Source organism: Mizuhopecten yessoensis, unplaced genomic scaffold, assembly GCF_002113885.1.
Source record: "Mizuhopecten yessoensis strain PY_sf001 unplaced genomic scaffold, ASM211388v2 scaffold5459, whole genome shotgun sequence".
Classification (NCBI taxonomy): domain Eukaryota; kingdom Metazoa; phylum Mollusca; class Bivalvia; order Pectinida; family Pectinidae; genus Mizuhopecten; species Mizuhopecten yessoensis.
In genome coordinates, this window is record NW_018406060.1 from 1,029,724 (window position 1) to 1,052,237 (window position 22,514).

Consider the following 22,514-nt stretch of genomic DNA (forward strand, 5'->3'; position numbering starts at 1 on the left):
TAAAGCACCTACTGACAAAATTTAAGGATATATTGTCTTGGTTTTCCATGAGAAAATAGTTCAATAGAAAACAAATGACAGAAGGATGCTGTACCACAGGACAAGCTCAGACATTTTGTGCCAGGTGAGATCAAAATGAACAGGTGTTCAATAACGGACAAGAAAGCTACACCCCATGTGTGGATCTAGTATTCAACAGCTGTTGCTATTAAGCGTGGATCATGTCTACAAATGTTTGAATCTGGGTCTCGAGCTTCCCTGGTCTGCTATTATACATATATACAGTAGTTGTTTCCATGTCTTGCTCATAACCTTAATAAGTGTACCTGCATTACCCACAGGTGTGAAAAGCACTGTACTAGGGTCACTTAAACCATCGTCTCTATATAGGTCAATAGTCAAATAAGTGCCAATTTTTGCATTCAAATTAACTACAAAATCTATTTTCAAAACCATTTCAGATGTCTTGATGGAAGTTGGAGTGTACCGGTATCACAAATGGGTGTGCACTGTACTGTAAATCGGTTATTATATCTACACCTATAGATCAAATAGGTGAAAAGCTTCCAGTGAAATATTGTCCAGACTGTATCTTGGCTGACAAGGAAAGACATTTTTTCTCTAGCTTGATCCTGGTGTTGAGAATTAAGTGTTATATTTTGTATCTGGTGTTACCTGTCCTTTGTTTGTTATTGGCACTTATAGCTATTTAATAAACGAAAAATATTGCAGCAGGGCGTACTTGTATCAAAATACTTGCGCAGTAGAGTATAAATGATTGAAAGAAAACATATGTAGCTGTAAAAGTGATGTTCTGCTTAACCCGTTAGTTGTGGACTGTCCACGTCAAGATCAGAGACTCAAAATATCTAGCAGCAGTGATGTTCCCGTCGGTTGTCCTGTCCACATATAGCTCCACCTGGTGCTTTATAAGTCATTGCAATGTCACTGAAACTGTTCAACAAGATTGTTCCTGTTTTATAGATGTCTCAATGAAGATAATTTTCTTAGCTTTCATGGTGAATTATAATAATTGAATCACGCTGGCCTGTTTCACAACAGAACTTCCGTAGAAAAAATATCTCCATGGATAAGAAAATATACTTCATTTGGATCGATTCCTTTTAAAGAACACACTTTTGGCAAGCATTTGATTTAACAGTGAAGAAAGACAATTCTTATGTCCGATGTTAGAAAAATATTCTCACTTCAGTTCTTATTTAAGGTAGAGTGTACAGCAACTTTTATACAGTATACATATCTTCAAAGTTATTTACCTGTCTTAATGTTATTTCCTCTATATTCATACCGTTGCAATTCTAGGGTGGCGGCCTTTTGGAAGTTCAAAATGTTTTGAAATCATAGCACTGTTAAGTAGTGCAATGCTTTTAAAGCATTCCACTTTAAAATCAAGAGGTTTTGGGGATCAAATCTTGTAGCCAAGCCAAAATTTATTTTTGTTTTGAATAAAGAATTCATATATTTCTAATTTATTCTTCTTGCTATAGTAAACGGGTAAGAAACTCCCAAATCAGAATAATGCCAAACAAATTTGTTCTGAGATACAACAAAGAGGACTTGAATACTCTACCTTAAAGTTGTTCATGGCCATGTTTTTTTATTGTTAATTACAACAATGTAAACTGATTTATTATCTGTTGCTTGTCTTTCCTTAAGAGTAATTTCATAACAAATTCCAGTGTTCTGCCCAATAATTTATTTACAAGAAACAGTGATGGCTTTGGGAACTGCTCCTTTAGAACATGATCATCTGGCCCTGAAAAGACACAAAACATAAAGAGAATTAGAAATATTTATGACAAAGACCTCCAGTGTATTATAGACGGGTTCCTGCAGATTTTGGTAATTTTATGAATAGGGCATGTAGTTTTCAAAAATTCATGTCAATTGATTGTAAGCTTAGCGGAGAAAAGAATCATGGTTTTTGTGTGGTACAATATTAAAGATTCTTCCAGAAACAATGATGTTTTATGGAAAGTTTTTAACCTATCTGATACCCAAAAATTGGCAGTGAAAGTATCTTTTGTAGCTGAAATACCACTGGAAACCCATCTTTAATGACCAACTGCTTATGACATTAAAACCTTTGGCTAACATTCTCATATTAAGGACAAAATATAATAGACGATTAGTAATTTTTCATGGATTGGTTTGGTTTGGTTTTATTTTGTTTAATGTCCTATTAACAGCCAAGGTCATTTAAGGACGTATATGTATGTTGTGTATGCGTGCATGTGTGCTGGAGATGGTTTATATTGGTGTAATTGCCTCCTTGCATTGTGATTGAGTGGATCTGATGCCAACTTTATAGTGCCATCCCACCGAAATACTATGCCAAAAGACATCCATCACAGCATTCTGCCCTGTCTTATTATACTGACAACGGGTGAACCAGTTTTCATAGAAATGATTTGTAAATAATATTTGGAAATAGTGTAGCATCCATAGAAAGGCCTGGTCACTGAACATTAAGAAAGAGGTTCGACTAGAACCCATACTCCATGGATTGCTGTTTGATCTCCTTCCTTTGCACGACCCTTACTGACAATGACCAGTCCTCAGCTTCGGTGCTTCCACCAAGGACATGGTCTACAGAATTGTCCATTTGTGCAGGAAGGACCTACCAACTTTGAAAGTTATCAATGTAACGGACGGTTTGAGAAGTGCCAGCTTAATGAACACACCTTATTGCAACATTAACAAGTGATCCGGCTGTGCAGATCAATAAAATTTGAAAACACTTTCTTGTTGCCCTCTAGCTATATTATAACCAGAACTGTTATACTGAAGCTGCCTAATACAAATTACCCCAGCAAGGACACCATAAAATATTTATTCCAATCATTCTTCTATTTAAATTTGGTATTTAAAGGAAATATATGGAGTGAAAAATACAAAAACTCAATTTTCATGGCAATTAGGATAGCATGAAATAAGGGTAAAGAATTGCAACTAATCTAAATTCTCCCACTTCAGGAGAAACTTTGGTATCAAATACGTACAAATGGCCATGCCTATTCTGTATATATACTGAGCCATACGACTAAACCTTTCTGCCGTCCCAAGAGGTACTTGCAATTATAATAAGTTATGTCTGCTTTTTCTTGATGAGCAATCTTTAACTTGAATTCATATACCCTCCAAAATATTAGGGATTTTCCTTAGATGCATACAAAATTTGGAAATAACCAGTTTGCTATCATCTACTGGAAGGATAAGCCAATGAGCAAAATGCTCAACGCTTAATAAAGAACTTAGATAAATACATCAAGCTTTCAGAATTGGTAATCATCTATAAAGGAATATGAGTATGGAATCGGACGTTACGAAAGGGAGCCCACATAATATTTTTCAACTATGTGCCTTCATTATCTAAATTATATGTTAAAATGATTCATACCTTCCTCTTCTTGTCACCTCCCAACTCAAAGTGTTTGCAACGTTTTAGTGACAACTGTTTCCTGTACTTGCACGTTGTACATTCCATACGCAGTGTGATCTTTTTTGTGGTCTTGGCCTAAATTGAGAAAACGAAATAGGTGAACAATTGTACTTATTTAAAAATCACGTTGATAATAAATGCTGACTATTTTAAAAAAGAAGAAATTTATAATTTGTATTACTGGCAACCGAGAATAATATTGTTATAGGTATAATCATTTTAAACAATGATTTTCCCTTACAATACCTTACTTAGCAACAGTCATGCACACCTTCCACACAGATGGTTCCGACTAGAACAATTGATCAGTTCTATAACCTTTGATACTTGTAATATACCAAAAAATTGTTTGCTTTGGTTTAACTGAACCCATATTAAATCTATCATATGGTTGTTTAGGCAGATAATTTCTGCTGCCCCCCCCCCTCCCCCCCCCAATCAATGAAAAAAAATCACAATTTTTTGTGGGTGATATTTTCCCAAATCAACAGACACAGGCCCCCTAAGGAAAGAAAGTAGAAAAAAATCACTGATTGCTATTGTTATTTTGTCATCACCTTCTTTCGGAAAATAGGCTTGGTCTGACCTCCATATCCACTTTGTTTTCTGTCGTATCTTCTCTTTCCTGCAAAAATAAAATGTGAATTATTTTTTGACAATGCCAGCAGAAAAATGCATGTTAAGTTATTTTTACAAAGGATTATTATTGAACAGTTAATGAAGAATGAGTTAAAGTGGTACTGCATTAAATATATCCAATCATTTGTGACATCCATAGAAAGGCCTAGTCACTGAACATTAAGAAAGAGGTTCGACTAGAGCCCATACTCCATGGATTGCTGTTTGATCTCCTTCCTTTGCACGACCCTTACTGACAATGACCAGTCCCCAGCTTCTGTGCTTCCACCAAGGACATGGTCTACAGAATTGTCCATTTGTGCAGGAAGGTGTATTAAAGAGATTATTTTTAGTTTTGTTGTAACAGTTAATGTTTTTATATAAAAAAAAATATGCATATAAAGGAAAGCTTTCAGCTTATTAGTTACTTCCTGTTTTGTCATGTTGGTACACAAGTAGGGCATTGAATGTTATCATCCAAAATATATAAATGAACTATGTATGATAATGCACATACTCAAGAGAAATATTTATTTCTTGAACAAGATTTTGTAATTCGATACAAGATTGGGTGAGCATGATGGCCTAGTTTTCCTACACTACAACCGTATTCTTCCATGCTAGATTATACTGTCTTGCATATCACTAATATTATATCATGGAGCATTCTAGTGTTTGCCTGGAGTCTTGCAATCCATATCAATATCAAGACTCCTTGTAAAACAATAATTCAAAGCGAATTGTGGACACAATCATGTCCATTAGCATGGTAAGTTTGTTCTAAATTACTCTACCAGATTAATACGATATTAAGTTTCATTTGCAAGGGGTTTATCAGTCCTCCGCTTCACCTTGAATATTCAATGCAACCTAAATTTCATACCATGTACACTGTCATGATCAAATCAAATTTTCTTGTCAATAAAAAATATTAACCTTGGGCATAAAGAGAAGCCCTTCCAGTCTTGTACTGGGTAACTTTGTGGAGGGTATGCTTCTTGCACTTTTTACCCTTGCAAAAGGTCTTCCGTGACTTCGGAATGTTCACCTGCAACAAAAAAAGTTTTGTAATCAGATAAAAGTTCATGAAATTTTAAAGATCAGTTAACTAATAATAAGCAACATTTTTCTGAGTCCACATTTACTAAATGGCAAATGGCCATTATTGACATAAAAACAGCCAGTGGTAAATACACACCAAGTTGACTGTATTTTAGTGGAGAAATAAATGTTAAAACTTAAAATGTTTAATCAACCTTGGTGCAACTATACAAAGTGTGATCTAGATGGACATTTGTATTTTCTAGACAGAAATAATTCATCAAATAGGTAAGCAATCAATCTTTTTTTCTCTCACAAAGAATATATATATAGGAATTATCTGCATTTTAACAGTGCTTCCTTGGAAACTGCAAAAAAAAAGAAGTTTAGATGGTAGGTAGGGTAACCAGAACCAAATTTTATTTTGCCTTTATGACCTAGGAGTGGGAATGTCATGGCAAATTGTGTTCAAAACACATCCCAGTTTTTACCAAGTCCGATTAAAATATTAGAGACAAGGTGAAAAAAAGTCAAAGAAATAAAATACTACATCAAAAGATATTAAAAACAAATACTTTGAGCAACATTATACCTAAAATTGCACTAGGAAACCCATTCAGTATCTATACAGTATACACAATTCTACCCACTAAAATTGATCATAGCATATGTAGTCGATTATTCCGTTACATGGCCTAAAACACAATCCTCAACAAAGTTTACCCTTTTATCTTAACATGAGCTAGCTATATCCTTAGGCAGGTACTGGAGTGCCAGCAAATATAGGCAGATTTGACTATACATGTATAGTCAAATATGACTACTGTATATGTACATGAATGCACACAAACGAACGATTACTGGTCAATTATATCATCTCGAGTGGCAGGCATGTCAATAAAATTGTGGACCAAACAGGCGAGTGCGTGAAATTATAGATTATTGTTTCATAAATGGTTTTTATAAATGCCATTGTAACATTTTTCTTTTTGTAGCGGGACTAGACTTGGTCTATCGTCGGCAACCAGATTGCTCATTTGGTAGAGTGAAGTAAACAAAAATGTCTTCAGCAATAGAACAATAACAATTTGGAACAATCTACAGGAAGTGATTGCTACAGCAATGAACCTAAACAGCTTCAAAACATTACTGAACAATCATAACATTACCAACAGGTCCAAATCCCGGGCCTCTTTTTACAATTAGTACCTTGTACATCACATGTGTCTAAATTAGCTGAACTTAACAGGTCATTCGAGACCAAATCAACGAGTGCAAATTTTTAACGGTACGTGTGTAAATAGACGTAGGTTTTATATAGAGAGAGAACTGTCTTTGTCAAGTATAATGTGTGAGCAACAAGACTGATATACTGCCACAAAACATCGATGTGTAAATAACGGACTTTTATCATTTATGCGCAACTGGTTGGACACTATATATAAGTAAAGGAAATAGAATCAAGACAACTCCAAAAGCTAAAAAGCTTACAACGATGTATTTTACAGCGAAATAGTATGGAGGATTTGAACCCCGGTCTGGGAACTCACTCTGGCCGCATTTCTTTCTCCCGTTAAGAAATTAGTGAGATTGCCAACCCAAAGCTTGGCAAGGGGACTATATATAGCCAGACTTGCAGGTGCTCCAGTACTTACAGCCCAGGAAAACCACTGTTTTATTTTAGTTAGTCGGACAGTAGCTAGTGTTCTGAACCACAGGCAACTACTATTAACATTGATCTTGTTAGACTTTCAGTCACTGGGTACGTTATACATTGACAATATAATGAACTTTGTTACACAACTAAGCACATGGAGGTATAGACTCAAAATTTAAAAAATATACCGCAAAAAATATCGGAGAACACTGCTACCTGCTACTGTCTGATGTCAGTGATGATCATGTGCACCGAAAAAAATATAACTACTTCATTTGGAATAACTACATGATAAAAGTTACATCGGAAACAAGCTTTTAAAGTAAGGAGTCGTGTGTTTTACTGAATGTGCACGTAACGAATAGGCCTTAAGTCATTATTACGCCACTGTAGTTAGATTATTTACAAGGAGTCGGTGCATGTTTACAAATATCACGTTGCAAATAAATGGAATAAAACTACTAATCATCAACATTTACACAAACTAAAGGTATGGTGAAAAACTTGAGAGTTATATCTTTAATTTTAACGTATAAATGGAGAAATTGGTGTGAAACTACAGGCGATGACTTTGGATAAGGATAGGAATATTCTATTTCATTTCTCACCATTTTGCAGGTTGGTTAGAAAAAGGAAGTGAACTTGCGCAGGTCACTAAATCTTGTCTGTCAGATGTTTGTAAGCAAACTCGCTTCAATGCTTATGAGGAAAGCATGTTACTGACACAGACTAGATAGGAAGTTTGGCGAAATCGAAAGCAGAGATGGCACGTGTGGATGTTGTTATAGTTTCAGCAGTCAGAACGCCGATAGGTGTGCTTATATCTACATTTTCATAAGTACCCGTCGTTGTTGTTTTTTAAACATCACTTGTTCTTGACCCCCTGTCCGGTTCGGATATTTTATTTGGTGTCTTACTCTGCCTATATTGACAGCAAAATATCGATACATCAAGGTCGCGAGATCTAGATACACTTATTGACAAGCTGAGGCGTCTTGTAATCTCTAACTTCCCCTATCTGATATTCCCGATTCTAGGCGAACGCGCAAATTTTCTTATTTCAGATTTTGCCAAAATTAAACGGTTTTCAAATGTTTAAGATGACAAATTAAATATTGTTACAGCTATATTTGGACATATTTTGGACACGTTTTAGAAGTTGTGATAGACTTTCCGTAAAATTGACAACCCACGATATTCATAAGATACAATGGGCGGAAAGTTTTCGATGTCAAAAAGTCGACCCCACCTTACTTTCTTACATCAAAAGCAACATTTCTAGTTGATCTACGGAAAATTGCTTAGTACCGCTGAAAAGATATGGATAATTTTCTTTTTTAAATCCTAATATGCACGTAAAATGTTTTCTCCAGACATGATCTCCGTTTCCTCAAAAAAAAAAGCCATTTCAGAGTTTCAAAGTTTTTTGTAGTCTACGTGCCACTTTTTTTTGTATATTAATGAGGCTAACTTCAGCCACGTGCCGAAACCTGTGGTGTGATTGTCTGGAAGCGCAGCCATTTTTTTGCTTAACCAACCAACATTGCATGTTTTGGCACGAGGTTGACATCGCATTAAATCCTTCACCCCTGAAATTTTATAATGAAATATTCTAACCTTTGAATTGGAAGAGTTCAAATGTGTCTTCAGGGGTGAATGAGTTAATATGAGTTACGAATTTCCCTCTTTTCATGTCTCTAGTAAAATGCAGAAAATTCACAGATCATTGTTCCATTAAAAAATAGTTTTGTATTTTCAATGGAGATAGCCATGTTTCAAAGTTAAGTACCAGACATGTATGCACATATACATAATGTGTTTTATGTGTAATATTTGCTATTGAAATAATTTTATGATTGTTCTTGGATCAATTAAATATATGGGATTTATATTACAGAAAGTGTGAGTAAACGTTGTCATTAAGTAAATTATTTGTGCCGCCAAGATACCTGAAATGTGAAACAGTTTTTTGGAAATAAGAAATCACAGTCAGCAGAATAATATCTGATGGAAAATGAGCCCACCATTGATATCAATTCATGTGTTATGGTTGTAAATTGGAATGTCATACAGGGTAAAGAATAACCTGTAAAATTGATGATGTAACAACTGCAACCTGTAAGGCTGTGATGTAAAAGAAAAAAAGGCTCACAATCTGTTATTTATGTAACGGCCAAAAAACATCAGGGGAACACAAGCTAGCTTTTCCAGCGATGGGGGTATAACTCTGGTCTGGTATGTAATCACTAGGTCAGCAATGTCGAGCGAGCACATGGTCAATGTCTTAATGGATGCCCACCAGCACGTTGCATTTGGTGGCAGTGTCATGACCCTTGGGTACCATTTAAGGGCAAGTCCTGGTGGTTAGGGAAGGTGCATTGGTACATAGGCCTGGGGACTCGCAGGATTCTCCAGGCCTGGTCTTGGGACGAGACTTCTGAGAGTGCAGAGTATTGCAACAGACAAAGAACATAAGGGGAAAATACTGCAGTATAAAACACTCACTAGTTAACAACTTTGATTGTGGTCAGTGACTATGTGGGTGCTGCAGGCACATTACATTTACAAAAGTGAACACACCAGTAATTTGCACGTAGCAATCAGGATTAAATTTATATCAACACATTTCATTGCCATGCATGTTAGTCCCCAGCTGAACGTGTATTGTACCGCTCACTGATATGTACTACCATACATTACTTAGTCCAGGGCGCACTCTGTCACTTGAAAGTAACAACTGTTTTATGTTAGTATCTCTTGGGATGGCAGAATGTTGCATATTGTAATCAGGTCCTGAGTCCCTATATAAGTATTGTATAGATTTAAAGCCTGTTATTCAGTTAGATTTAACCCTTTCACCACTGTAGACCAAATTGGACTCATCCAGATCAATGCATGGTAGGGTTCATTAAAGTTACATAGGGGTGAAAGGGTTAAAGCCTGTTGTTCAGTGTGTGTCATGTTGTCTGGAAGTGTGCACATATTCAACTGCCAAAGTTTGTATGCAAGTAAACTACCTCTTATGATGGCAGACTTTCACATTCTGATATTGGGTCTTGTACATGTAATCTATACCTTTTGGGCAGATTGTGTAGTAGGACCAGAAATAGTGATAAAGATAGTGCCGTCGCTGGAGCTCGAATCCGTGACCCGTGACTCTTGGCTCTCCAGCCCGATGCTCTACCCCTGAGCTTAAGGGAAATTCCCTACAGTTGACGCTTGTAAGGCAACCTAATTAATCCACATCTTTTACACTATTTCCCCCTTTTTTCAAACACCAACCCAGGTTCATTGACTCCCTGTCAAGGATTCTCCTTCCTTGAACGAGGAGGGTCAACGGCACCAATTTGTAATAGGACGAGGAATAGTGATGAAGATAGTGCCGTCGCTGGGGCTCAAACCCGCGACCCTTGGCTCTCCAGCCCGATGCTCTACCGCTGAGCTAAAGGGAAGTTCCCTACAGCTGACGCTTGTAGACAACCTAATTAATGCACATATACTAGAGTAATGAAGTTGGTAGTTTGTAAGAAACGTCAGTTTCTATTAATACTTTCACGACTTATTGAATTTGTGGACCATTCATTTTAGGTGCTTTCAATGGCAGTCTTTCCACTTTACCTGCACATGACTTAGGATCTATATGCATCAAAGAGGCTCTCCAACGGGCCAATTTAAAAGGAGAGGATGTGTCGGAAGTTATCTTGGGACAAGCACTATCAGCTGGTGGGTATCTTTATAAAGTGCATTATCGTGATGCCTTGTTCTTTTAAATTTTATCTGTAGCAATAGCACAATATTCTGGTTAGCTCATAGACTCTTACGAAGTTCTGTGATTAAGTAATCATGGCCAAAGGCATTTGAAATGTATTTCTATGTAGCAGAGACTCTTTGGGAAGTTGGAAATATCTGTTTATGTTTAATTTGGTGTGTAATTGATTTGTAAATATTCGGTGTAAGATTCAAACACTTAGCAATGGGTATGTTTTCATCTCAGCTTTATATCCATATATTATAGTTGATCATGTCACATACACAAGTTTATAATTGTGGCACTAACAATAGTGTTTAATTTGGAAAATAATTCAGCATTAAACATTATTAATATGTTTTTAATATACATTATGTACATTTCATTAAAATGTTAAAGTATTTAATTTTGCTTTATGAGATTACAAACGTATTAAATATCCAGGTACCCGCAGTAAGCAGTGTTTTAAAACATATTATAAAATTTATTATGAAGAATTTTTGCTTGTTATGTAATTACATGTATAACTGAGAACATCTGTTGATAGAGTAAACTGGTTGAAAACCTGAAAGGTTCCATTTGTCAAAGTAAATGCAAGGTTCAAGTGAATATTTCATTCTTTTTTTCAAATTTATTTAACTAGGGAATCTTTTTGAAACAGTGTAATAAAGTAACAATTCCCTGCTTTAAAGCTTGAATTTGATATAAGTTAGATTTCAATAGGTTGGCATTCTGTTATTTTTGATGGTAAATTATATAACAGGACAGGGACAAAACCCAGCCCGACAGGCCAGTGTTAATGCAGGTATCCCAGTATCTGTACCTGCCTGTGGAGTGAACATGCTGTGTGGGTCAGGACTGCGGGCCATAGTAATGGGGACACAGGCTATAAAGACAGGCGACGCTCAGGTGGTAGTGGCAGGGGGACAGGAGAGTATGAGTAAGGTGAGAATTGTATACTAACGAGTAAGGTGAAAGCTGAATACTGATGAGTAAGGTGAGAGCTGTAAACTGATGAGTAAGGTGAGAACTGTATACTGATGAGTTAGGTGAGGGCTGTATACTGATGAGTAAGATGATAGCGGTATAATGATGAGTAAGGTGAGAGCTATATACTGATGAGTTAAGTGAGAGCTGTATACTGATGAGTAAGGTGATAGCTGTATACTGATGAGTTAGGTGATAGCTGTATACTGATGAGTTAGGTGGGGACTGTATACTGATGAGTTAGGTGAGGGCTGTATACTGATGAGTAAGGTGATAGCTGTATACTGATGAGTTAGGTGAGAGCTGTATACTAATGAGTAAGGTGATAGCTGTATACTGATGAGTAAGGTAATAGCTGTATACTGATGAGTTAGGTGAGAGCTGTACACTGATGAGTTAGGTGAGAGCTGTATACTGATGAGTAAGGTAATAGCTGTATACTGATGAGTTAGGTGAAAGCTGTGTACTGATGAGTAAGGTGAGAGCTGTATACTAATGAGTAAGGTGAGAGCTGTATACTAATGAGTAAGGTGAGAGCCATATACTGATGAGTAAGATTAGAGCTGTATACTGATGAGTAAGGTGAGAGATGTATACTGATGGGTAAGGTGAGAGCTGTATACTGATGACCAGTAGAGACTTAAACATTTGTATCCAAATAGACATTAATCACAAAGAATCTTTATGTACGATATGTAATTGAGGCTACACATTTACATGTGAGTGTATTTTGTAATCACAGTGTCCATACACAAATTCATTTTTGGGAGAAAACTGAAGTCTTGATCGCCTGATAATTTTTACATTTCAACTGTGTGTTGATCATTACTTTCAGGAAGAAACTAGGTCAAGTCGAAGCCACTGGCAATGAAAATATAAACAAAATTAAATAAAAGTTAAAACTTTGTATACAGGTGGTAATTCAGTTTCTTATTGCTTTGAAACTAACAGGTGATAAATTCAGTTTCCGATTGCTTTCAACCCGAACAGGTGATAATTGCTTTCAATCTAAATATGTTTGCTAATCATTCTTTAAGGAATACCACTTTCTGAAGACCTTTACTATTTTCGGGCAAACATGAACTCAAATTCAAAGTCGCTGTTACTAAAATTGGGGAAAAGAAGGTACACAAATTTCTCATCAAGCTGACAACACTAGTTCTGATACACCAAAACTATTTTCAAATTGCATATATGTACATAGATATAGTGATTTCTATGTATGCCTTTCTTTTCAATCCATTATCTCTTCTCATCTTGCCTCTGCACACCTCAGATACCTCTGCCAGCTACCTGTCCACTTATCTGCAGCATACACTCTGGGCTCTTGTTTCTCACCTGTTGGTGATCACAAGTAAAATATGTTGTAGATGAATAAATAAATGAACAAACTTTTTATTTTGAATCATATTAATCTGACATGTAACAAAGCTATATAGAATTACTGTAGAATCATTTATTTTTGTGGGGTTGAAGTTTCGTGGTTTTCATATACTGGCCTGTTTCAAGGACATATATTTCGCTGATTTCTAATTTTCACCTATCCATATCATACCAAATATATGTTTTTGTGGGGATTTAATTTTGTGGATTTTGGTTATCCTCGAAATAAACGAAATTTAATGTCCCACAAAAATTTATGATTTTACAGTACATAAAACAAACTAAAAATATTCTTTTTCATTTAGGCTCCTCATTGTGTACATATGCGTACCGGGACAAAGTTTGGTGATGTTTCTATGACTGACACCATGCTGTCAGATGGTTTAGTTGACGCTTTCAACAAATATCACATGGGCATCACAGGTATGTTATCAACATAAGTCCTGGTCACAAACACCACCTAGACATAACAGACACAGGTATTAACCTCCGCCACAAATATCACATGGGCATCACAGGTATGTTATCAGCATAAGCCCTGGTCACAAACACCCCCTAGACACAACGGATATAGGTATTAACTCATTCACCCCTATAGACACATTTGAACTCTTCCAATTCAAAGGTTAGAATAGTTCATTATGAAGTTTCATGGGTGAATGAGTTAAACTCTGCCACAAATATCACACGGGCACCACAGGTATGTTATCAACATAAGCCCTGGTCACAAACACCACCTAGACATAACAGACAGATATAAACCTCCGCCAACAAATATCACTTGGGCATCACAGGTATGTTATCAACATAAGTCCTGGTCACAAACACCACCTAGACATAACAGACACAGGTATTAACCTCCGCCACAAATATCACACGGGCATCACAGGTATGTTATCAACATAAGCCCTGGTCACAAACACCACCTAGACATAACAGACATAGATATTAACCTCCACCACAAATATCACACGGGCATCACAGGTGTGTTATCAACATAAGTCCTGGTCACAAACACCACCTAGACATAACAGACAGATATTAACCTCCGCCACAAATATCACTTGGGCATCACAGGTGTGTTATCAACATAAGTCCTGGTCACAAACACCACCTAGACATAACAGACACAGGTATTTACCTCTGCCACAAATATCACATGTGCATCACAGGTATGTTATCAACATAAGCCCTGGTCCGAACACCCCCTAGACACAACGGACATAGGTATTAACTCATTCACCCCTATAGACACATTTGAACTCTTCCAATTCAAAGGTAAGAATAGTTACAAATATCACATGGGCATCACAGGTATGTTATCAACATAAGCCCTGGTCACAAACACCACCTAGATATAACAGACACAGGTATAAACCTCCACCACAAATATCACACGGGTATGGTATCAGTCAGTGTAAACCCTCTTTTTTTTATACCATCGATTAATTATTTATTTTTATTTAAAAAATCAGGAAAATATATTCATAGTTTAAATGAGAAGGAATTAAGTGATAAACATATTTTTATTGTTTTTGTGCTTTTTATTAGAAACAAAACAAATAGACTTATTAGTTTGTTAAATAGCTAATTGTCTTCGTGATATTTTATTGTAAATTTGTAAAATTTTGGTGAATTTAAAAAAAAAGGGAAATAATTTTAAAGCAGCTTTGACCAATTATCAGTCATAAAATCAACTTGCATAGCAGCTTGCATGTGTCCCAATGCTTACATGTTTGGGAGTATAAGTGAGTTTGTTATATATAACAAACTCACGTGATTCTGTTCCTAAACACCAGCCATCTGGCACAGATTTATTTTATTTTGCCTTCTTTGACGGATTTTGTGAGTAATAAGGTAGGTACATGTAATAAACATTTTGATTGACAGTAACACAATCACGTGAACGGTTTTTTTTAAAACCAGTATAAAATCGTGTGCATGTGGATGGTTCTGCAATGATGGATGCTGTTCTTGTTACAGCTGAGAATGTGGCTAAACAGTGGGAAGTTACCAGACAGGACCAGGATAAATTTGCTGTCAATTCTCAGCAGAAGTGTGAAGCTGCTCAGAAGGCAGGCCATTTTAACCAAGAAATTGTTCCAGTAACCGTGAAAACTAGAGCTGGTGAGAACACTTTATATCGATTACATAACATTGAGGGTTGAATTTTTCTATTCCTTACTTGCGTGTATGAAAACAAACTTTTCTGTCAAAACAAAAGTAAAAGTGAAAAGTACTGAATTAAAACGAGAGAATTTCTGATTGTTATAGCAGTGACCAATACTGAAATGTAAAGTTATCTGAATTGTGCATTATAACCACACTACAATACTACACTGCCCAATGTGTTAAATGAAAGAGTCAAGAGATTTCTTATATATCACAGTGCTGCTGTCTTATACGGTCAGAGAGGTACAAAATTGTACGAAACAAAATTGTGTAAATCACATTGTACTGTAATGCTAAATATACCCCCTTATGTTTATTTATTGGGAATGTTACATTATTTTGTATACAGTACTACTACATTTTGCTATGTAAATGATATATTTCTTTACTAGGGAAGTATCTTAAACATTTTTCGGAGGTGATATGAGTTTCCCCTGACTTGCCAGAGTTTCCCATTTATGTTCTGCTCATGAGGAAATACATGCTTAATTCTGACAGGCAATATGAACCAAAATCACCTGCCTACCAACACATGGGCATTAGTGACAATTCTTTTGTCAGTGACAAGATGCAAGCTTTCTTCGAATTGCTTCTCTTTGAGTATCTATAGATCTATGCCTACCATATTATATAGGAGGTGGTAGATATAAATCTGGGTTATCTCTAATCAAACAGTGTTAGAGGTTTATCATGGCTAAATACTTTTGACAATCACTGTGTAACAGTCGGCACATTCATACCCAACAACAAAGAGCCTACCAGCAGCCTCTAAGGTTATAGGAGTAGGTTTTTCCAGTTGCTCCTATTTGACTGTTTCACACAGGAAGCAGTATTTGAATATCATCTTAGATTCTAAGGCCATTGTGCAATTTTTATCTGTTTGAAATTCATAGGTAAAAATATAATCCTAGTTTTAGTTCTAATTTGTAAGTAAAACGCTGTGTTAAACATTGATCAAAATATCAACCTTCTGCCAAGTATGTTATGGCCTGACACAACTGGCAGCTCTAGATCAACGAAAATCCATAGATTCTCTTTAGATAAGTGACACTATACCTCTCATGCATTTCTATCTTAGCTTTGTGCTGCTGATATATCTAATTACTTAAGGAAGTTAATACACAGTATTTCAGGTACATATTACTTACAGGTCCTACCGTGGTTGAAAAGGATGAGTTTCCTCGGGCAGGCTGTACACTGGAGGGACTCGGAAAGTTGCGTGCAGCATTTGTAACGGATGGTACTGGTACAGTCACGGCTGGAAATGCATCCGGTAAGGACCAAACTATTGTTTCTATCTTACTCTTTTGTCAGATGATATAAATATCTGATGAAAGTGACTTCATTCCCACCGAGAATTACAGCAGTTTCAGCAAGAATAATACAACAGACTATTCAAGCTCCTTTAACTCATTCACCCCTGAAGACATATTTGAATTCTTCCAATTCAAAGGTTGGACTAGTTTATTATGAAATTTCAGGGGTGAATGAGTTAACTTTATATGACTTTGAACTGTTTCTGTATGATTTCATTGTTACAAGTCTGGCTCTTACACAGGGTTAAATGATGGTGCTGCCTGTGTGGTGTTGATGGAGGAAGCTGAGTCAGTAAAGCGAGGCCTCACCCCTCTGGCCCGGGTGGTTTCCTGGGGACAAGCTGGGGTCGATCCCGCAGTCATGGGGACAGGACCAATACCTGCCACCAGGAAGGCGGTCAGTCATTAGACATATATTCAATATATTTACACAGGTGGATGTTGATTGTACATGTGGATAAGCACATGTGAAATCTAAGACAATACGACTCAGGGTTAAGTTAATAGCTCTAAAGAGCTAATGTTCATTGTTTAACATGTACGACTCTGCATAAATCTTCTTGTACCTTGTAAGTTAGGGTTACGAGGCTTAGTACTGGTATTAAATTATTTCTCATGAAGAAGGCAAATGTAATATCTTTTGCATGCTGTATGCCGGTAAACTTATGCCAGATCAAATTTTTCGCCCTTCACTGGTAAACTCTGTTTTCACGCAGTGTTAATTTCGCCCTTTATATGCTATTACTATGTATACTATGTTGTGTACTTATTTTCACTGTTATGATAACTTCGCCCACATTACGGACGGTGAAAACTGAAAGTAAAACTGTGGCGAAAAATTCCCGGTATTCAGTAGTTTTTCTCGAGGATATTATACCAATACTTATATAACAGTGTTGTATGGTGGTGTATTTTATAGCTACTATGCCAAAATAGTTGTCAGAGTTAAGTTGAGACAGTGCTGACGTAAGAGGGAGTATACTATGCATTTAACTCTTGCTAGTATTTGGCATCTGAAGTAACTATTAAATGTATCCCTATCAATTGTTATTCTGTCCCCAAATGATTGTGTCTATGGCCATGGTCTTTAATGTGATGTCAAAATGAAACAAATGACTCCACACCCAGGCTTGGTCTATGTAACAGCTGTCAGGGTAGTAAACACATTGTCGACTTAAGCGATATAAACTGTTATAAAGACTAATAAAAACAGTGATAACATGTTGAGGAAGAATTCATAATGGTTATTCATAAATATGTTTCTTTTCTAGTTGGAGAAGGCTAGATGGAGCGTTAATGATGTGGACTTATATGAGCTGAACGAAGCATTTGCTGCCCAGTCAGCTGCAGTGGTGAAGGATTTGGGCTGTGACCCTAGTAAAGTAGGTACAGTTCTGGCAGTGGTGAAGGATTTGGGCTGTGACCCTAGTAAAGTAGGTACAGTTCTGGCAGTGGTGAAGGATTTGGGCTGTGACCCTAGTAAAGTAGGTACAGTTCTGGCAGTGGTGAAGGATTTGGGCTGTGACCCTAGTAAAGTAGGTACAGTTCTGGCAGTGGTGAAGGATTTGGGCTGTGACCCTAGTAAAGTAGGTACAGTTCTGGCAGTGGTGAAGGATTTGGGCTGTGACCCTAGTAAAGTAGGTACAGTTCTGGCAGTGGTGAAGGATTTGGGCTGTGACCCTAGTAAAGTAGGTACAGTTCTGGCAGTGGTGAAGGATTTGGGCTGTGACCCTAGTAAAGTAGGTACAGTTCTGGCAGTGGTGAAGGATTTGGGCTGTGACCCTAGTAAAGTAGGTACAGTTCTGGCAGTGGTGAAGGATTTGGGCTGTGACCCTAGTAAAGTAGGTACAGTTCTGGCAGTGGTGAAGGATTTGGGCTGTGACCCTAGTAAAGTAGGTACAGTTCTGGCAGTGGTGAAGGATTTGGGCTGTGACCCTAGTAAAGTAGGTACAGTTCTGGCAGTGGTGAAGGATTTGGGCTGTGACCCTAGTAAAGTAGGTACAGTTCTGGCAGTGGTGAAGGATTTGGGCTGTGACCCTAGTAAAGTAGGTACAGTTCTGGCAGTGGTGAAGGATTTGGGCTGTGACCCTAGTAAAGTAGGTACAGTTCTGGCAGTGGTGAAGGATTTGGGCTGTGACCCTAGTAAAGTAGGTACAGTTCTGGCAGTGGTGAAGGATTTGGGCTGTGACCCTAGTAAAGTAGGTACAGTTCTGGCAGTGGTGAAGGATTTGGGCTGTGACCCTAGTAAAGTAGGTACAGTTCTGGCAGTGGTGAAGGATTTGGGCTGTGACCCTAGTAAAGTAGGTACAGTTCTGGCAGTGGTGAAGGATTTGGGCTGTGACCCTAGTAAAGTAGGTACAGTTCTGGCAGTGGTGAAGGATTTGGGCTGTGACCCTAGTAAAGTAGGTACAGTTCTGGCAGTGGTGAAGGATTTGGGCTGTGACCCTAGTAAAGTAGGTACAGTTCTGGCAGTGGTGAAGGATTTGGGCTGTGACCCTAGTAAAGTAGGTACAGTTCTGGCAGTGGTGAAGGATTTGGGCTGTGACCCTAGTAAAGTAGGTACAGTTCTGGCAGTGGTGAAGGATTTGGGCTGTGACCCTAGTAAAGTAGGTACAGTTCTGGCAGTGGTGAAGGATTTGGGCTGTGACCCTAGTAAAGTAGGTACAGTTCTGGCAGTGGTGAAGGATTTGGGCTGTGACCCTAGTAAAGTAGGTACAGTTCTGGCAGTGGTGAAGGATTTGGGCTGTGACCCTAGTAAAGTAGGTACAGTTCTGGCAATGTTAAGGGATAGTAACCGTTACAGGGGTAGTAACCATTACAGGGGTAGTAACCATTACATGGGTCGTAACCATTACAGGGGTCGTAACCATTACAGGGGTCGTAACCATTATAGGGGAAGTAACCATTACAGGAGTAGTAACCATTACAGGGGTTGTAACTATTACAGGGGAAGTAACCATTACAGGGGAAGTGACCATTACAAGTGTAGTGACCATTACAGGGGAAGTAACCATTACAGGGGTCGTTACCATTATAGGGGAAGTGACCATTACAAGTGTAGTGACCATTACAGGGGTCGTTACCATTACAGGGGAAGTGACCATTACAGGGGAAGTAACCATTACAGGGGTCGTTACCATTACAGGGGAAGTGACCATTACAGGGGAAGTAACCATTACAGGAGTAGTAACCATTACATGGGAAGTTACCATTACAGGAGTAGTAACCATTACAGGGGAAGTAACTATTACAGGGGAAGTAACCATTACAGGAGTAGTAACCAATACTGGTGTAGTGCCCATTACAAGTGTAGTGACCATTACAGGGGTTGTAACCATTACAGGGGAAGTAACCATTACAGGAGTATTAACCATTACAGGAGTAGTAACCATTACAGGAGAAGTAACCATTACAGGGGAAGTAACCATTACAGGGGTTGTTACCATTATAGGGGAAGTAACCATTAAAGGAGTAGTAACCATTACAGGGGTTGTAACTATTACAGGGGAAGTAACCATTACAGGAGTATTAACCATTACAGGAGTAGTAACCATTACATGGGAAGTTACCATTACAGGAGTAGTAACCATTACAGGGGAAGTAACTATTACAGGGGAAGTAACCATTACAGGGGAAGTAACCATTACAGGGGTCGTAACCATTACAGGGGTCGTAACCATTATAGGGGAAGTAACCATTACAGGAGTTGTAACCATTACAGGAGTCGTAACCATTACAGGAGTAGTAACCATTACAGGAGTAGTAACCATTACACGGGAAGTTACCATTACAGGAGTAGTAACCATTACAGGAGTAGTAACCATTACAGGAGTAGTAACCATTACAGGGGAAGTAACCATTACAGGGGAAGTAACCATTACAGGAGTAGTAACCAATACTGGTGTAGTGCCCATTACAAGTGTAGTGACCATTACAGGAGTAGTAACCATTACAGGAGTAGTAACCATTACAGGAGTAGTAACCATTACAGGGGAAGTAACCATTACAGGGGAAGTAACCATTACAGGAGTAGTAACCAATACTGGTGTAGTGCCCATTACAAGTGTAGTGACCATTACAGGAGTAGTAACCATTACAGGAGTAGTAACCATTACAGGAGTAGTAACCATTACAGGGGAAGTAACCATTACAGGGGAAGTAACCATTACAGGAGTAGTAACCAATACTGGTGTAGTGCCCATTACAAGTGTAGTGACCATTACAGGGGTATTGACCATTACTAGTGACCATTACAGGGGTCGTAACCATTACAGGGGTCGTAACCATTACAAGTGTAGTAACCATTACTAGTGACCATTACAGGGGTCGTGACCATTACAAGGCTATGACAATGACAGTTCTCTAAAGGTAAATGTTTATGCTTATTAATATGGTTTGTTCCAGGTAAACATCAATGGTGGAGCTATAGCCTTGGGTCATCCTATTGGAGCTTCTGGGTCAAGGATCCTGGTAACCCTCCTCCACGCCCTCCAGCGGACAGGGGCGAGAAAGGGTGTGGCTGCTCTGTGTGTGGGTGGGGGTATGGGTATAGCCCTCTGTGTGGAGAGGATCTAGAAGGATTAACACTTAAATATGGAACATTCCTTCAACTCTTCTGTTCTTAACTTGATGGGGATATTTATCAGGTTTCAGAATTGGTTTATGTGGGCATCTGCTAGTTTTTAAGTAGAGTTTGTAATTGGCTAATTGTTCAGTAGCTCAGTTGTGACTGAATTCACAGTACTTGATGTAGTGATATTTCTGGGGTTTTCACCCCTGTTATATGATATGACTTGCTTTAACCTTTAATTAGGTTGAATCAATCAAAACTTTTTATAGAAAGTTTGATGAATATTACTGATTCTTTGCAGTATTTGAACCTGTTACACCTCTTATTCCGTTTTGTTTACCATATGATAGTTACACTTCTTCTTCCTTTTTGTATACCATATGGTAGTTACACTTCTTCTTCCTTTTTGTATACCATATGGTATTGTCTACTATCCGTGATATGTGACGTTAACTTTATTTTTTTACCATATATTTAAGTTTTTTTCTGTGTTCTCAGATAAACTAAGACATTTAGGGTTATAACTTGTGTTTTATTAATCATAGGAGTGATGTATATGTGGTATACTGTAGATCAGATGACCGACTTTAATATTTCGCGATTCAAGATGGCTGCCATGGCCTTTGATTGGCTGAACTATTAAAAGATAAGTACCAGTTCTATAAGGATCATCCTCGATATCCAGGGGTTACGCTCACGTTCACTCTCTACACCCCTGGAATGTGTCTTAGAAAATTGAAGGCTCAGTGTGCGCCACCTTGTTGATGAGACAAGAATACCAGTTCGGTCATTTGATGTACATCAAAAGAATCTCGCAGTCACGTAACGGTAAAAATTGACAGACTTTGAAGTCGGGCGTCTCTACTTTGTAATCTTCAAAGGACAGGTGTCAGCCTAGCAATTGGTCAGGGTTTTTTTACCTGACACCAATCAAACAGCTATCTTCGTGCCTTCAATTTTGCTATGACATACTCCAGGGGTGTAGAGATTGAAAGTGAGCATAACCCCTGGATATCGAGGATGTATTAGGATATTTTAAAGGTAAGTTGGTTACTTTGGGTTTTGGAACTCTGTAACTACAGCAAGCACTTTATTTTGATGTTTAATGTATATATTTTGTAATGTGATATTTAGCACTATGTCTGATTGGATATTTAATCAGGATTGTACTTGTAAATAACTTTTATTGTTGAATATGAGATTTTGGTAAATTTTGTTATCATTAGTCGGTATGAGATTATGACCACAAGTAAGACCGACTTGTGAGGAGTTGGAAACAAACATTCTTTGTCCTTCAAGCCTTTAGAACAACACTTGATAATCATGAAATACCTTTTCACGTTCCAGTTAAAATGTTAGTGAAAAACATTGAAATTACTGTGAATCATATATAGTTTGCCAGATATTTATTCTCCTAGGAATTTGTAAGGGGAGACAATCATGATTTCAAGTTATCTTGCAAGACACAATGAAACAAAATAACATGTAGCAATAGTTGTTCTTTCACCAGACACATTAACCCTTTCACCACTGTAGACCATAATGGACTCATCCATATC

At 37.6% G+C, this 22,514-nt stretch overlaps 2 protein-coding genes across 3 annotated transcripts; one reads left to right on the plus strand and one right to left on the minus strand.

Moving 5' to 3' along the window:
* Nucleotides 1–1,702: 1,702 nt before the first annotated feature.
* Nucleotides 1,703–7,472, minus strand: LOC110450726 (60S ribosomal protein L44-like). The gene is made up of 5 exons (XM_021498397.1): nucleotides 7,388–7,472; nucleotides 5,018–5,129; nucleotides 4,021–4,088; nucleotides 3,422–3,538; nucleotides 1,703–1,777 (listed from the first exon to the last, which is right to left on the minus strand). Exons 1-5 carry the CDS (start codon nucleotides 7,388–7,390, stop codon nucleotides 1,757–1,759), a joined length of 321 nt encoding a protein of 106 aa, XP_021354072.1. The 5' UTR covers nucleotides 7,391–7,472; the 3' UTR covers nucleotides 1,703–1,756.
* A 15-nt stretch (nucleotides 7,473–7,487) lies between these two features.
* On the plus strand, nucleotides 7,488–21,696 carry LOC110450725 (acetyl-CoA acetyltransferase, cytosolic-like). Of its 2 annotated transcripts, none has more exons than XM_021498394.1 (9): nucleotides 7,488–7,591; nucleotides 10,368–10,502; nucleotides 11,291–11,472; nucleotides 13,203–13,320; nucleotides 14,881–15,024; nucleotides 16,220–16,342; nucleotides 16,628–16,782; nucleotides 17,657–19,144; nucleotides 20,790–21,696. In XM_021498394.1, exons 1-9 carry the CDS (start codon nucleotides 7,543–7,545, stop codon nucleotides 20,958–20,960), a joined length of 2,565 nt encoding a protein of 854 aa, XP_021354069.1. In that variant the 5' UTR covers nucleotides 7,488–7,542; the 3' UTR covers nucleotides 20,961–21,696. The 2 variants fall into 2 exon arrangements, with proteins under 2 accessions (XP_021354069.1, XP_021354070.1); XM_021498395.1 differs by having other exon boundaries at nucleotides 17,657–17,767.
* Nucleotides 21,697–22,514: the final 818 nt, after the last annotated feature.

Excerpts from the sequence above, each read along its gene's own strand:
- LOC110450726 (XM_021498397.1), bottom strand. Across the intron at positions 3,539-4,020 it reads AGCCTATTTTCCGAAAGAAG|GCCAAGACCACAAAAAAGAT; the intron begins GTGATGACAAAA and ends TTCTCAATTTAG. Across the intron at positions 1,778-3,421 it reads GAGGTGACAAGAAGAGGAAG|GGCCAGATGATCATGTTCTA; the intron begins GTATGAATCATT and ends GTGTCTTTTCAG.
- LOC110450725 (XM_021498394.1), top strand. The coding sequence starts at position 7,543 with ATGGCACGTGTGGATGTTGTTATAGTTTCAGCAGTCAGAACGCCGATA. Across the intron at positions 13,321-14,880 it reads ATATCACATGGGCATCACAG|CTGAGAATGTGGCTAAACAG; the intron begins GTATGTTATCAA and ends TTCTTGTTACAG. Across the intron at positions 16,343-16,627 it reads CACGGCTGGAAATGCATCCG|GGTTAAATGATGGTGCTGCC; the intron begins GTAAGGACCAAA and ends GCTCTTACACAG.